At 42.6% G+C, this 14415-nt stretch overlaps 1 protein-coding gene across 1 annotated transcript in view; it reads right to left on the reverse strand.

The window, feature by feature from the left end:
* Nucleotides 1-3116: 3116 nt before the first annotated feature.
* Nucleotides 3117-14415, reverse strand: part of LOC117730300 (E3 ubiquitin-protein ligase SMURF2-like) — a 51765-nt gene continuing 40466 nt past the window's right edge. Inside the window, exons 12-20 of the mRNA XM_034531885.1 lie at nucleotides 10702-10915; nucleotides 8847-8950; nucleotides 8645-8759; nucleotides 7998-8176; nucleotides 7209-7346; nucleotides 6916-7036; nucleotides 6621-6822; nucleotides 6379-6454; nucleotides 3117-6285 (exon numbers count right to left, since the gene is read on the reverse strand). Of these exons, the coding sequence (XP_034387776.1) occupies nucleotides 6186-6285; nucleotides 6379-6454; nucleotides 6621-6822; nucleotides 6916-7036; nucleotides 7209-7346; nucleotides 7998-8176; nucleotides 8645-8759; nucleotides 8847-8950; nucleotides 10702-10915 (1249 nt within the window). The 3' untranslated portion in view covers nucleotides 3117-6185. The remainder of the gene's footprint in view (nucleotides 6286-6378; nucleotides 6455-6620; nucleotides 6823-6915; nucleotides 7037-7208; nucleotides 7347-7997; nucleotides 8177-8644; nucleotides 8760-8846; nucleotides 8951-10701; nucleotides 10916-14415) is intronic.

Genomic DNA, 14415 nt, shown 5'->3' on the forward strand with positions numbered 1-14415 from the left:
TCATCATCATCATCATCATCATCATCGTCGTCTTGGTCACCCGGCAGGTTAGTCCATTTCGAGTGGCTTTCGCAGAAAGGGCACGCCTGGTTGACCACGAGCTTGAGTCCTTTGACGCGCTTCCTGACGGTGCATCGTCTGTTGCATTGCCGGCATGACTCGAACAGCTGCAGGAGGCACTCTTCATCAACGATGAACTCCGACGAGCTGAGGGAGTCAGAAAAGAGGCTGCAGTGGATTTTCAATGGGTTTTGTTAACGGTATCAACTGAGAAAGTAGGTTGCATATCAATTTTCACAAACGAATACCTAATCTACCTGGATGGTCGATATTGGTATTAATAACATCGGCATACCTCCCCAAATCCACCAGGTAGCGTCCGTCTCCCACACTTAACGAGGTGATGAATTCTTCTTGAATATCTGGGTACGGATCCATTTTTAGAAAACGTTATTAATCCCCAGTGGGGAAACTCAGTTATTACTTCACATGTTAACAATTTGCTAGCAATCTTTAGATTATTTTTCCGGAGAAGGACTTTGCTCAAGTGCAGGTGACTCACCTCTAGTTTCTGACAGGTTGCTGGTCTTCCACTCGTCTTGACTCTTTGGTTTTTGGCAAGCGGCATCTTTAATCCCCGCCTCCTTTAAAATAGGAGAAGGATCAGCAGCACAACCTCTAGCACATTCAGACACTACAGCTTCACAAGTACACTTATTTGATATCAATCGTTTTAAAGTACATTAAAATGTTTATCACAAATGGCAGCTAAAATATTTTATTATATTTTGTTTGTTTTTTGCTTTAAAAAAATCGAAAGCTCGAACAAAAAGACTGATCGTGTGTGTGGGAGATGTGTCACAGTCACATTTACCTTTCCAGTCGCAGGTGACGGGACAGAAGGAGCGTCATTTGGTGAACTCATGACCCGGTTTTGTGATGCACACTTTCACTAAACAGACGGACAACAAAATAGCACGAGGATTTACATTAAATTGTATCTTCTCGTGGATGTATTTCAGCAGTTTGTGGGATTAACATGTCATACTGATATTCATCATTACATTATAGTTCAAAATGACTTGTCAAATTAGGACAATGGTCTTCATTAATTAAAGAAAGAGCCATGGTATGAGAACACGGCAGTTGTGGAAGAAGTACTCAGATATTTTACTAAAGTAAAAGTAGTACTACCACAGTGTAGAAATACTCTGTTACAAACGCACCCAACATATACACGAGTACCATACTTTGGGAGTACTTGTACTTAGTTACATTCTACCAGTGGTAAGTGGTCCTACAATGACCCCCCCCCCACACACACACACACACACACACCCTCTCACCAGGTTCCAGGAGAAGAACCCCCTCTTAAAGGTTAAAGGTCAAAAGTCTCTGGTCGGCAGTTAGTCATGTGGTTATCGACTTCACGTGCAGGTAGATGGAGCACACTGCGTTACGTCAGCGGTAATTGGACTTCACGTTACGGTCAGTTACACCGACACAGACCTAACGTTACATGGCCAGTAGTGTAGCGCCATCTTTGAGTCCGTGGTTTTAATCCCGCGTGGTTTCCTCGTGATGGCAATTGTCGGTTTCTCTTTTGGCTCGGTGGTCTTCCTCCGATCTGACCCTCCTCCTTAACGGAAGATTGGGCGGAGACGACTTCTCGGACGCTTTCGCCACCATATTTGTTCTCAACAGCGTACTGACATCACTTCCGGTGCAGAATCTGATGAGTTACAGAATGGGGCGCAACACCTATATGCTGCTTTATTAATGATAATTAAATGGCTGCTTTGGTTTTAGTTAATGAATATGTACTTTGAGTGTTTACATTGTACTAGAAACAAAAAAATAATTTACACCGACTCTTTTCAACATACTATACTAGGACCTTTTTCCATATACAATGCTATGACTTGTTTAGAATAAGTATGGATATGTTATCCTTTATTTAAGCCTTTTTACATTATTTCTTTATTTGACAGACACTGCAACTTGTACACGCATTACACCGTCTATGTTTTTGACATTCTATTCTCTTGACTTCTGGAATCTAATTTTGTTGTAGGTTTATTTATTTTTTTCATTTTACAGTACACTATACCATTGTATTATCCAGACATTTTCATTGTTTTTTGTAAATACAATTGTGATGCCACCAACCTGTCTTCCAAGTGTAACACGTGTTGTTTTGCTCGTTATTTGTCCCTGAAGGGGTCTCAGGAAAGCGGCAGACTGCCTGATGCAGAGCATACTTTTAATCTAAAGGTGCATGTTTGTCTTTCTTGTTATTGTCTCCAAATGGCTCCCTCCAGCAGCTGCATTTAGTTCAACTCAACACCTGAGGTGTCCTACTCGTTAGGCACATGGACTCTCAGCTCTCACACACACACACACACGAGTAGGATTTGATTTTGCAGATTGCAACCAATTGACCTTTAAGTACAAACTCTGCATTATTGTTTATAATAACAATTAATCTGGTGAAAGTGATCCAAAGTAAAGCTGACGAATGGGCAGACTGGGGTCAAGCTGCACTTCTTCCGTTTGAAGGGTTTAGAGGTCATCACCTCGATCGTACCCAATGAAGCCCATAACACGCACATCTAAATGACTAAAAGGAACACTTCACTGTTAGCAGTTGTCTAATGTGCATTTAAAAACTACAGAAATGTTAACAGTTGAGTTTTTGTGACAAGGCTACTCCTACTTAATTAAATACTTCTACATTCCAGAGGGAGAAAATGTGATCCTACTTTACATTTATCTGACAGCTATTGTTACTGCTACATTGCAAGAAGTAGAAAAAAAAGCCTATGACGCTTCCTATAACGTGTTGTAGATTCAACAAATCTTTTTTTTAAAAAGCAGTCGTAAACATGGCTCTTATAAAACATAATGCTGTGAGGTCCAAACAGCATAGTTTTATTGCTCAGCTTTCTGCAAGGGTACAAGAAGTTTATTACTTTGCTTCTTTATTGTACTTATGTACAGGTGTCAGTTACACGCTCACAGAGCAGCTGATGTGAAAAACTATGAACACATACAGTATACTGTAATAATAAATACAAAAACAGATAAGAAATCAAAAGAAATAAAACACGGTGCCGTAAAAGACTTTTTTCTTTTTACTGTTTTGTACTGAATTTAATAAAGTCATTCTCAAACACGCGAGCACACATATACATTTGTACTTAAACTGTGGGGAGAGAGTTGAACATTACACAGCTTGTTAAACCAGCATTAAAGTAAATCATTGTGGCCCGAACTGGCTCTCAATCTATTCAGATTCATCAGATCAATTGCGAGACAAAAATCTCTTCATATGACAGGTTTTCAAAGCTTGAAAAAGTTAACAATCTACCTTTTTTTTGTTTTTTTACCACTAACACAACCTGCTATATTCTTGAAAATGTCCGATCAATTTGGCTGCTTTACTGGGGAAAAGTGGCATTTCCCCAATCTGGAAGCTCTCAACCCCCAAAACCTTTGCACTGAAGACTGAACCAGCCAGAAAACATGGTGCCAACTAAAAGTTACAAAGAGCAGTGGACTGTGTGCACTGGACGAACATACACGTGTATATGTATATGTGTGTGTGTGTGTGTGTTATCTACATTAAAAAAAAATCAGTCCATTAACTATTTGGTAAATAGAAGGAAGTGTCTGATTATAACTTGGAGCCCAAGTGTGCATAATGTGTGCAAAAAAGAAAAGAAAAGTGTAATGTATTTCTTTACTGCCTCCGAGTCAGGTAATTAAAAAAGGTAAAAATCAAATAACTCATATTTAACTGTACAAAAACAACAATTTTATGTGGTGTTTCTCGGTTTTGTCTCATGACTAGTGTCAGCGAACAAACTGTTTGTGGTTACAAATAAATGCAGGCAGTATACATATATATATATATAAAAAAAGGAACATTTAACAGATTCTTCCAATTCAAAACGTTTTTAAAGAGTAATAATTATGCAAATAAATAGGCATCATCTCTTCAGCGTCCATTCATGCAGAGGTTTTCTTTGGATGGAGGCGATGGAGCTGCTTCTCTCTGCTGCCTGTCTGGCCTTTGGTGACTTTTCATTGCGATTGAACATGTTCGCGAGTTCAGCAGCACTCAACCTCCAACATTTGCAGCTCTGAGGGTTTGAGGCCACCGTCAGCATTTCAGTCCATTTCGTCGCTTTTAAAAAATTCATGTTGCAACCAGACTGCTCCTGTGCAAATGAAATAACATTGTTGTCTGTGCTGTTTGGAGTTCAGCAGCGCCACAGACCTCCAGAGCAGCAAATATGGCCAGTCATGCCTCCTATGAAGGTGTGTGTGTTAATAAGTGAAAGTGATTGACCAAAAGAAAATATCACTTTTAAACTGCCAACCTTGAGGCTCCATCATGGGTTTAAAGACAGGGCCCCCGAAATATAGTTTTCATTACAACCAGATGTACCCTCCTCACACACAGACCTAATGAATGTAAAACAAAACAACTTCACCTGAGAATGCAAAGAGGCCTCTGACAGACACCAACATGCTTGCATTTGAATAGAACAGAAAGATAAAGAAAACCATATACAAAATAGCTATGTATTTGTACATATATACTAAAAAATGACAGGTGTATAGATACTTTTTACTCCGTATAATTCTAGTCACATAGCAAATTAAATGATATATTTCAATCTAACGTGAAGAAAGCAATCCTGCCATCACGGCTCAGTTTGTAAAGTGCTCTAAAGTGACGAGAGAGAGAGAGAGATAGAGAGAGAGATAGAGAGAGAGAGAGAGATAGAGATAGAGATAGAGATAGAGATAGAGAGATAGAGAGATAGAGAGATAGAGAGATAGAGAGATAGAGAGATAGATAGATAGATAGATAGATAGATACTTCGGCCTTTTTAAACTGAGGATGGGACTGAAAATAGACGCCTGCCTTGAATATCTGGTCCCATCTGGACAGCGGTTTCCTTTAACATATGATCTGATGGGAAGTGTGCTGGGTTATTCTGAATTGGATATAAAGGAAAAAGACATGCATACTTTTAACTGCCGGAGACAAATGTGAGAAAGGGAAGACGAACCAGGCTCGAAAAGTGAGGTGTAATCCCCTCCGTCGCTTTAAATATGGGATACTGTGCGAGTAGAGATAAGGGGGAACTCATCTATAAACTGTTTATCTTCCTTGCATACAAATGTTTAAACATGAGGAAACATGTTTACAAGCGCTGTGGCCACACTGCAGTGATTATGGGAAAGAAAATAAGATTCACACCCTCTTTTTCACCGGAGTCCGTCCCTCCTTTTTTTAAACATCCACCATGAGCTCGACCCAAAAACACCAAAAAACACCGGACCCCCATCCAAGACAGTCTGTACGAGAATGTCAATGATATGGTTCTGCAGTTACAAAATGACTGCTGGTATGAAGACTAATTATGATGCAATGTTGTGGGGAAAATAAAAGAAAGAAAAGAAAAAAATATATTCTGAATTTGAATTAAATTAGCTATCAATACATAACATTTTGGAATGAAACCCTTCAAATATCAAAGAATTACACAGAGGTAGGATGAATTTGTGGCGCCAATACAAAATAAAGCACACCAACACTGCAGCCGTGAGGATTGGAAGGTGTATTGGTTGAGGTTAAGATGGCTAATAAGGGCAAGCTATGGCTACCTGCAGTGTTAAAGATTCAGTAGCATGACATGGATCAATTCAATCAGTTTAAATTGAACAACAATATAGTGACTCACTGCTCTCATGCCTGGGGACAACTTTGAAAACGCTTTTGTAAGATGTTAAACTAAGTCTATGAACTACTTCCTGATTTGATCATTTGTAAAGTGAGATGACCGGGCGCCGTTTCTTTTTCTGAATGCAAAAGGAGCCGTCGAAAGCGAGCTGCTCACTCGCAACAACCCGCAGCTCTCAACTGAACCGCTATCACTCTGCTCTCCGTACGCCACACAAACTACACCAAAACTAATAAAGGAATACTAATTAAATGACAGGGGAGGACTCTCCAGCAGCTGTTCAAACAGACATCGATGAGGGGAGAATGTGGAGAGCGGTGAGAGAAGAGGAAGACTGTCGGTGCGCCGCAGTGACGATAATAGTCCATCAGAGTCCTGCACACAGACACACATGTTCACACACCAACGCACTCCCCAACGGGCCGCTTACTCCACAGCGAAGCCACAGGTCTCCTCGATCGCAGTCAGCAGCTTGTCGTATAGCTTGTCGTAGCTCTCGTAGGGCGGAATGTCAATCCGGTTGAAGCTGGAGAGAAGAGAAAGAGTTGGTGTGAATGGAGCCAAGAGATACTCGGGAGGGATTGTTGCTTTTGTGCCTGCAGGTGTGTGCGACACACACCAGGTGTGGGCTTTGGGCAGGTTGTTGGCGTTGGCGTCGATCTGATGAATGGTGAAGAGTCTGGGCCCTGCAGCACCTGCAGTCAGAACACAAACAGGATGCATCAGGTGTAGTCACGTTACCCACCGTGGACGGAGTGCTCTTTCGTCAGAGGGTTGCTTTTGCTGGTCAAAAATATGTCCTGGAATTTTCTGTATTCTAAAAGATCATTACTAATGGTCTCTGCGTATGTTCATAAGTACCCTGTAAAGCCTTGAAGCCTTGCAGTGGGACTCTGGAGGAGCCAGTAACAAACTGCAGTAGCCGGGCCCTCCTCTCCTCGTCAAACGACTCCACGGCTTTCCAAAACCACTTGACGATGTTGCTGTCCAGGGTGCAGTGCTTCAGGCGGGTGTTGGACTTCCAGTCAGCGATGTCGATCTTTCCTAGGCCACACACGATCAGCTGTAGGTAGAGAGGGAGATAGAAACTTATTTAAGACAAGAGCCTGTATTTTTTAAGACATAATAGATGTCTTTCTTCTTTCTTATCTCGTACCTCCAGTTCTTTTTCATCAAAGGATTTGAGCAGGTGTTGAGGAATAACCTCATTGAAGCCTTTCTGCAGGGCCAGAAACTGAGCCTCGATGCCGTGCAGGAAACGCCAGTTCACATACAACCTGCAGGGGCCACGAGAGAGGAGTGAGTGGGGGAAACGGTCCATTTAACACTCGAGGGACTGCAAATACAGATCCCTCCTCATGCCTCCGACTTGCTTTTGTGACGGTCTGGAATGACACAGAGAAGCCGTATAAAAACAGGGCTCTATGGCTGAAAACTGAACTCTCTTACCTGACATACTCCTTCTTGGTGTCCTCTGTGACTGGGACACTCTTGCCATTGGGCTTGAGCTCGTGTTGGATGATTTCTCCATAGGCATTGTGCTCTACACAGAACGTGTGGTCCAGGACGCCAGTGATGTCATTGTCCCTGAAGAGGTTGGAGAGAGAAGTAACAACAAGAATCAGGTCTCAGCTTCTGCAAAAAGTAGTTCTTCCCCTCAATTCTTTTGGGATTTGGTCCAACAAAATGAAGACACAGTAATATGCAACTAAACAAGTGCACTGTGTTTATATAATGTGTTATATTGTAATTATTTTAGTAACTGGTCCCCTGTTCACATGGTCGGTGATGACTCGGCAGAGATAACTATTTAACAAGCTAAATAGTTAATGACACGACCATAAGTTAGGATTTCTATCAAAGGGACGCTCATTGCAGCATCCTCATGTGGAAAACACTTTGCGGCAAATCCTGCAGCAGAACACCGAAACCAGCGAGGAGGTATATTTCTGAGATCACATGTCATGAGCTTCACTGCCAGAAGAGGGCGCCACAGTCAATAGATGGCAGTACGGTCACCTTTCTGTGTGCATCTTAAGTATATGTCCCTATGCTTTTTGTGTATGCGTGTTTGAATTTCTTTCCTATTCCCCTTATAACAGGGCACACCTGCAAACAACCGCTTTCTGAATTAATCTACAACAGCAGGATCAGTTCAATATGCGTTTCCTCCAACTTTGAGTTGCCACAGAGAATTTAGAAAGAATAATGGTTTCCCTAGAAGCAAAAAAGTCTCACAGGATCCAGACAAGGCTGTTGTGGAGGTCCGGGTCGACGGACTCCATGTCGTCCAGCGTGATCGGTTTTCCCAACAGCTGTTTGTAGAAGGGCAGAGTGAAGCCTCCATCGATGTAGTGGCCGTGGAACACCGCCATGCCCATGATGCGACCCACGAAGTGGAAGTATGACAGGTGCTCCTGCACATTTAAACAGGGGTATTGTTATGAAGGCCATCATTCATATCATATTTTGTTTTATTATCATATCAGATTCTGAGTATTCAGTTTTTTCGCAATACCGATAACCTTAAGAGTTACATACTTTAGAGGTGAGTCGTTGCTCTTTTAAACTTCAGCTAAATATAGAGCTTGCAAAAAACTATCCATTTACCCAAATAAATCATTCTGAAACTCGATACATCTCTCAGAAATCTCTCTTTTAAATCTACATGAAATTTGAAGTGTCCCATGGCAAATTAAATCAGTCTGGAGATTTGCTGCCCTTTGAAACTAGGCCAAGCATTCATTTAAGTAGTTAATTTGATTTAGTTTAATTCTAGTTTAGATATCAAAACTTCATCCTTGCAGAAATAAATGTCATCTTTCTGTCTGCATCTGAAGTCTGTCTGGATACATAAACTATCAATACAACTAAATAATTCCCACCGGGTTGACGGCAGAGTCCGGGTTAATCTGTAGAGTGTAGATGTCGTCTCTGGAGTACTGGAACAGGCCGTAGTAGGGGTTCAGCATCTCGTGGGACAGCAGGTATAACCATTCCCTGACACACAAACACAGATTGACTGTGAACAAATGTACTTCAAACTAAAATGTTTGCCGACATCAAAATAAACATGTGAATAAATACCTTGCCACCCCGCCGTAGTCCAGACCCTCTTCGCCTCTGAATTTGATCATCAGTCTTTTCCAGAGATCCTTTGGACGCATCTTCATCACCTGCCGGTACGACTCCTACAATCCAACACATACAGCAGATTTAACACAATGCAGTACAAAAAAAACAAGAGATTTACCATTTCTCAGGGAATTTGCACTAATGTGGCTCTCTGGACTGATCAGTGGGTGTGACCGAGCAGCAGCACCTTCAGTCGACCAATCCTCAGCGAGACGGAGACGTGCAGCTGTGAAAGTGCGTAATGACCAATCGCTGATCCCCATTGTTTCCATTCTAAATGCTTTAACGGTACCATCTGCGATTGATTTTCTTCTTGTCAAAAAAGACAATTGTGAATTTATTCCAGTGCAGGATCATCGCTCTATTCACGATACTCCAGTTTCAGAGTCTGTCCAACATGCACAACGTGTTGGATATCAGAATATAGTTACATTCACACATTTTCCTGAGCATGTGACACATTTGGGGCAGACTCCAAAATACATACTACTAACAATACATCTTACTGGTAGAGTATTGATCCCAGTGCATCCTGGTAATTATGTCCTTTTCACTGTGAGCCTCCCCCAGGCTGGTTAAACAAATGAATAGTCAGTGCATTTCCTTTTTGTCATCCCTCTGCCCTCTCAGGAGTCAGAAAGACTCAGCGGCCACGCCACAGTAAACATCCTGCCGCAGTAACAGCAATGCTGCAACAGTGAAAGCACGATGGAGACTGGGCTGCAGTCGGCTGCGAGACGCCATTACACACATGAACATTTCTAACCTCAAGTTGTCCAACATGTTGATGAGCACAAACATTTGTGTGCAAAGTGTACAAAACACTGAAAACCCCCATTGAATCATTGATGGACCATACAGTGAAACATTTCATCTGGGTTGATTGTATGTCAACTTGTGGCACAGAACACATGTAAACCAGCATTTTAAGTACATGCACATATTTGCTTGAACACACTGCCAGCGGTTCACTGCAGCACTGGTTTTTGCACGAAAACCCCAAGTGGCTCTGCTTTTCACACTTTCCCCTTAACCCAGTTGTCACTTCGAAGGGGGATGAAGTCATATTTTTCATTGCTCAACTTGTAGTTATGAAGTTATGTCTGGCCTCGAAGACTTGCCACTGCTGCCTTAGCTCCTTTCCTCCCACCCTCCCCTCTCCCCCATCTCTTTAGCTGCTGAAATCATCAAGAAAGAATGCCTTGCTTTGGTAGAACAAATAATTGGGAGAGCAAGAAAAGAGAGAGAGAGAGTAGAAGAAGAAAAGAAACGGAGAACGTTTTTGTTTTGTTTGGTGTTGTGAAGGCCGTGCTGTTCTGCTTTCCCCTGGAAATCATAAAGTGGTTATGAGTAGTGGTTCTGTGCTGCCCTGGGCCCTTTTCTGGTGCACGTCGTAAACGGGGTGAAAGAATGCCTGTAAAATGCAGAGATCTGGGATTGGGAGAATTCTGCTTTTGTTTTCATGGACGTGTTCAGTTTGCATGTCAGCGTGTGATGCTTTTGTGAATGCCAGAGGGTAAATGCTAAAAAAAAAACATGGTCAATGCACTTCATATATATAAAAATACATTACAACTAAGGATGATATTCTGCATTTGCATTCATTTAGGCAAATGTGTTCAACAGTCAACCAAATGTTTCCTTTTATGGTTTAAAGCACATCCGTAATTTTAGGTTGCCTTTCAAACAAATACCTTTTGGGGTAGTGTTTGTGTTCCTCTTGACTTTGTTAACATGTGGTTTGTGAGCGTTTCAGTGTGTGAAAATGTCATCCTCTATTCAAGCGTGACGTTGTAGTTTGTTTTACCTCAAATATCTCTTCGCGGCAGACCTCAATGCGACAGTGGCCGGCCTGGGGTTGCTGCTGGGAGAGTTCCTGCCGCAGGATCTTCAGCTTCTGCACCAGGTCCCTCTTGTACTTGGGCACAGTCAGGCACTCGGCCTCTTCGGGCAGCTGGGCTGGGGACAGAGCCTGCTGAGGGACACCAGGACCACCCTGGTCCTTCAGCTGCGGCGGATGACTGGAGGGATAACGAGGTTCAAGGGGAGGCGCAGGATGAGCAGTCGAGGAGGAGAAGAGCAGTCGTGGAGGAGACGAGGATTGAATGGGCAGATACGGGACAAGAAAGAAGGGCAGAAGGGGACAAAAGGTGAAGAGTAACATGTCAGTATGATTCACCATTCACTTTCACAGTACTATTAAACAGTTTGACCTCAGGAGCTCTTTCCCCATTTATATTTGGTGTGCTTCAGCTATTTACTGTCATATGGTCATATGTATGAGATTTGTTTTCCTTGGATGTTGCTTTGAGGCAACGGATTTATACAAGAACAAAGAGGGATACGTCGTGTAGGGAAATCCCCAACCCCTACATCTCAAATATCCTCGAACCGCTGAACTGGGACGTTTGGTAAGAAATTCCCTCTCCGGCCCTCACCCTCACCCTCCTCTAAACAGAGCCCTAAGCTCAGAGTAAATCTGATCCAGACCTGTGGACCGGCCGGGCCTTTGAGCAGACGTTTGGTAAATAGCACTACCAGGAAAGACAGAGAGCGGAAAAGAAATATACAAAAGGAAGGTGGTGTCAGAGTAGCTGGCACCTCTGGCCAACTAGTGTTCTCTTCAATTCTAACATATCCAACTTTCATTATTTTAATTTCCCCTAAATCATTACTCCAGCTGCCAAGCATAAAGAAGCTGACAGCCAAGGTTGATTAGGCACCCTTAGGCCCACCACGAACCTCAACTGGAACGTCCACCAGCCGACCACTGGAGCTGCCACCCTTCCTCGTACTTTGAGGTGAAGGGGAAACAAACACCAACATTTGTACAAACTTCCAGTCTTGTTTCTGTCGACTAGCCCAAACACTGAAGATGCCTTTCTCTTAGCCGCAGACACTAATCTGATAAATGTAGATAGTCCAGCCGCTGATCTGAGTTCATGATTGCCCGGCCAAAGTGCTGCCTTGTTTTGTAATTTAGCAATTTTCCCGACAAGAAGGCAAAGTGCAGTGAAGGCGTGAGCAGGGAAGTATGCCTGTTGCACCGCGGCCCGAGGAACTAAACTCAAGGAACCTAGCTCCTGACCTTCATCCATGTTCACCCTCTTGCCATTCAGGGCCTTTATATTCTAAAACAGACAACTATAAAATACAATTTTGGCTAAAGTGTGCCATGGTCAATGTTGTAGTGCTGGTGTCCTCCAGCCCTCATTGTGGTGTTGGTGGTGGGATGCCTGGGTGGGCCTCGTAAAAACATAATCCATCCCTCCCTTCAACAGGACAGAAAGCCCTCATTTTCCTGTGAGGAGACGCTGAGCCAGCAGAGGATTTCTTTAAAAGAAGCTACTGTCCTCTGCTGGGAGTGGAGTCTCGAGGCTGCCGCTGGCCAAACAAAGACTGAAGTGGTGTATAAAAAGGAAGGAGAGACCTTCTAAGGTAGCAGGACATAGCCACCCACTTATTCCAACACTTGTACATTTGGGTTCCCTGGTTCAGTCGGTTGAAAAAGAACTCAACTATTTGGGCTTTCCAAACTAAACGGGTGCAGTGTTTCGCCAGTCTACCCCTGTATAATCAAGACGGCTGTTATTTATTTTATTGGCAGGCACTGGGGCTCCTAGCATGTCAAAGAAAGGGTAAGACTGCAACAGAGCAGTCATGAAAACCACTTTAGGAAGGAGGAGGGGAAGAAAAGATGGCCTTAAAACAAAATCAAATGAGTTGCTTTTGGCTGGGAGGCTAAAGAACCATATAATAAAGCGGAGTTTCAGCGCCCTTTTTTTCCCCTTCCGAGGGCACAATGTAATTAAAAATACGTTTCAACATAGTTCATCATCTCTGGTTTCCAAACGGGACGAGCTCTGCATATTTGATGGTAAATATAGAAAATACAAGGCCAGCGAAGCTAAAAGAAACTGCCCGAGCCAAAGGAGAGAAATGATTCCAATTGTGTTGACAGCTTGAGTAAACTACTACTTGGGGAGAAATACAACTTTTGAAATTCATTATCAGAGCCAAATGATTTTATAATTGTTATTCAAAGGTGGAAGGAGCAGAAGGAAAAGAAGCTGGAGAAGTGGAGGAATGAAGGAGTGAACATTTGCCAGAAGTGGGTCAACTGCACCTGAACCTGCAGAGTCATGATAGTCCCCCATCCCCGTACTGTGTGTGCAGGGAGGCAGACTGGGTGTGTGTTAGGTGAGAGAGTGCATGCACAAGAGTGGGTTGCATGTGGGAGGAATCTTTTTCATGGAAGTTGCCCCAGGTGGGCTGTAATGAGTGTTGAGTAGGTGCAGTGGTGTTAAAGCCACACCAGCCTATAGAATCAAAGGGCCCTTTATGAGTAGGAGCGGTTGCGTTGCTCTTTTACACAGCAGAGGACAGAGAGGTCGGCAGTGAAGCCGACTACAGAACACAAAGTCAAAGTGTGTGTGTGTGCGTGCATGTGTGAACAGAATTATTTATTTGGACAATGTTTGTGGTTTGCCAATAAATGTGTGATCCCCATCATTCTTCCCACCTAAAAAAACCTCCACATCAGCACCTTTCAACTGGTTTCAAAAGTACAGGAAGTACAGGAAACGAGCAGCAGATAGACTGCAGTGATGAGACTGGCTTCTGATAAAAAATGTGTTGCATTTGACAACTCTTTCTGAGAATGACAATGTTTCCATTCGAGAACACAATCTGCTGTACTTTCTGCTTTATTTTGACATAAATCATAATGTATACAGCATATATGACGGCGAAAAAAAAGCAGCTAGCGCCGGCTACATGGTGCAGTAAATTGTGCACGCAAATAAAACAGAAGTTAATTTCTGTTTGTATGGAATTTATATTTCAATTAGCCAGACCAAGACCCTGCACTCCTGTTTACTCCTATATTGACTGTCCTTTAATGCAACACATGCAGACAGATTTACCCTGATAGACAAATACACTGTTTAGATGACTGGAATGTACCGTTCCATCAAGTTATGTGAGGTTTGAAAAGTACAGTTGATGTTAAATACTGTATGTATTGCACACACTATATTATTTATTTTATATATATGTATATATATATATATATATATATATATAATCTCTTCTAAAAATATCAATACAAATGTTGATATAAATGGCATGACGATTTATAACTTGGTTGGGAAAATACCTGCTCATGCCCACTAAACCTAAATCTAGCAGCAACTAAAAATACCTTCAGCAAACACTGATGTAATCTTTCAAACATGTACCATGTGCTGGTGCAAGGGAGGAAGCTAAGTATGTGAGAGACAGTGTGGCAGACCACAGTAATGTAGCCGTGTCTGACTGTCTGACAATTCAAGGCCTTCATTAGTTTAAGAGTCACATTTAAACCCAGATGCATCCTGGAGGACCAGGAGACTGAGGTGCAAACTGCGACTCACAATGTTGTAATGTCAAGTCTGTTCCATCTAATCTCAGATGCAACACAACCAGTCTCTACAGACTTGAGGTCAAACCTGAACCCACGAGACAACAAAGTGGGCTAAGG

Source organism: Cyclopterus lumpus, chromosome 1, assembly GCF_009769545.1.
Source record: "Cyclopterus lumpus isolate fCycLum1 chromosome 1, fCycLum1.pri, whole genome shotgun sequence".
Taxonomy (NCBI): domain Eukaryota; kingdom Metazoa; phylum Chordata; class Actinopteri; order Perciformes; family Cyclopteridae; genus Cyclopterus; species Cyclopterus lumpus.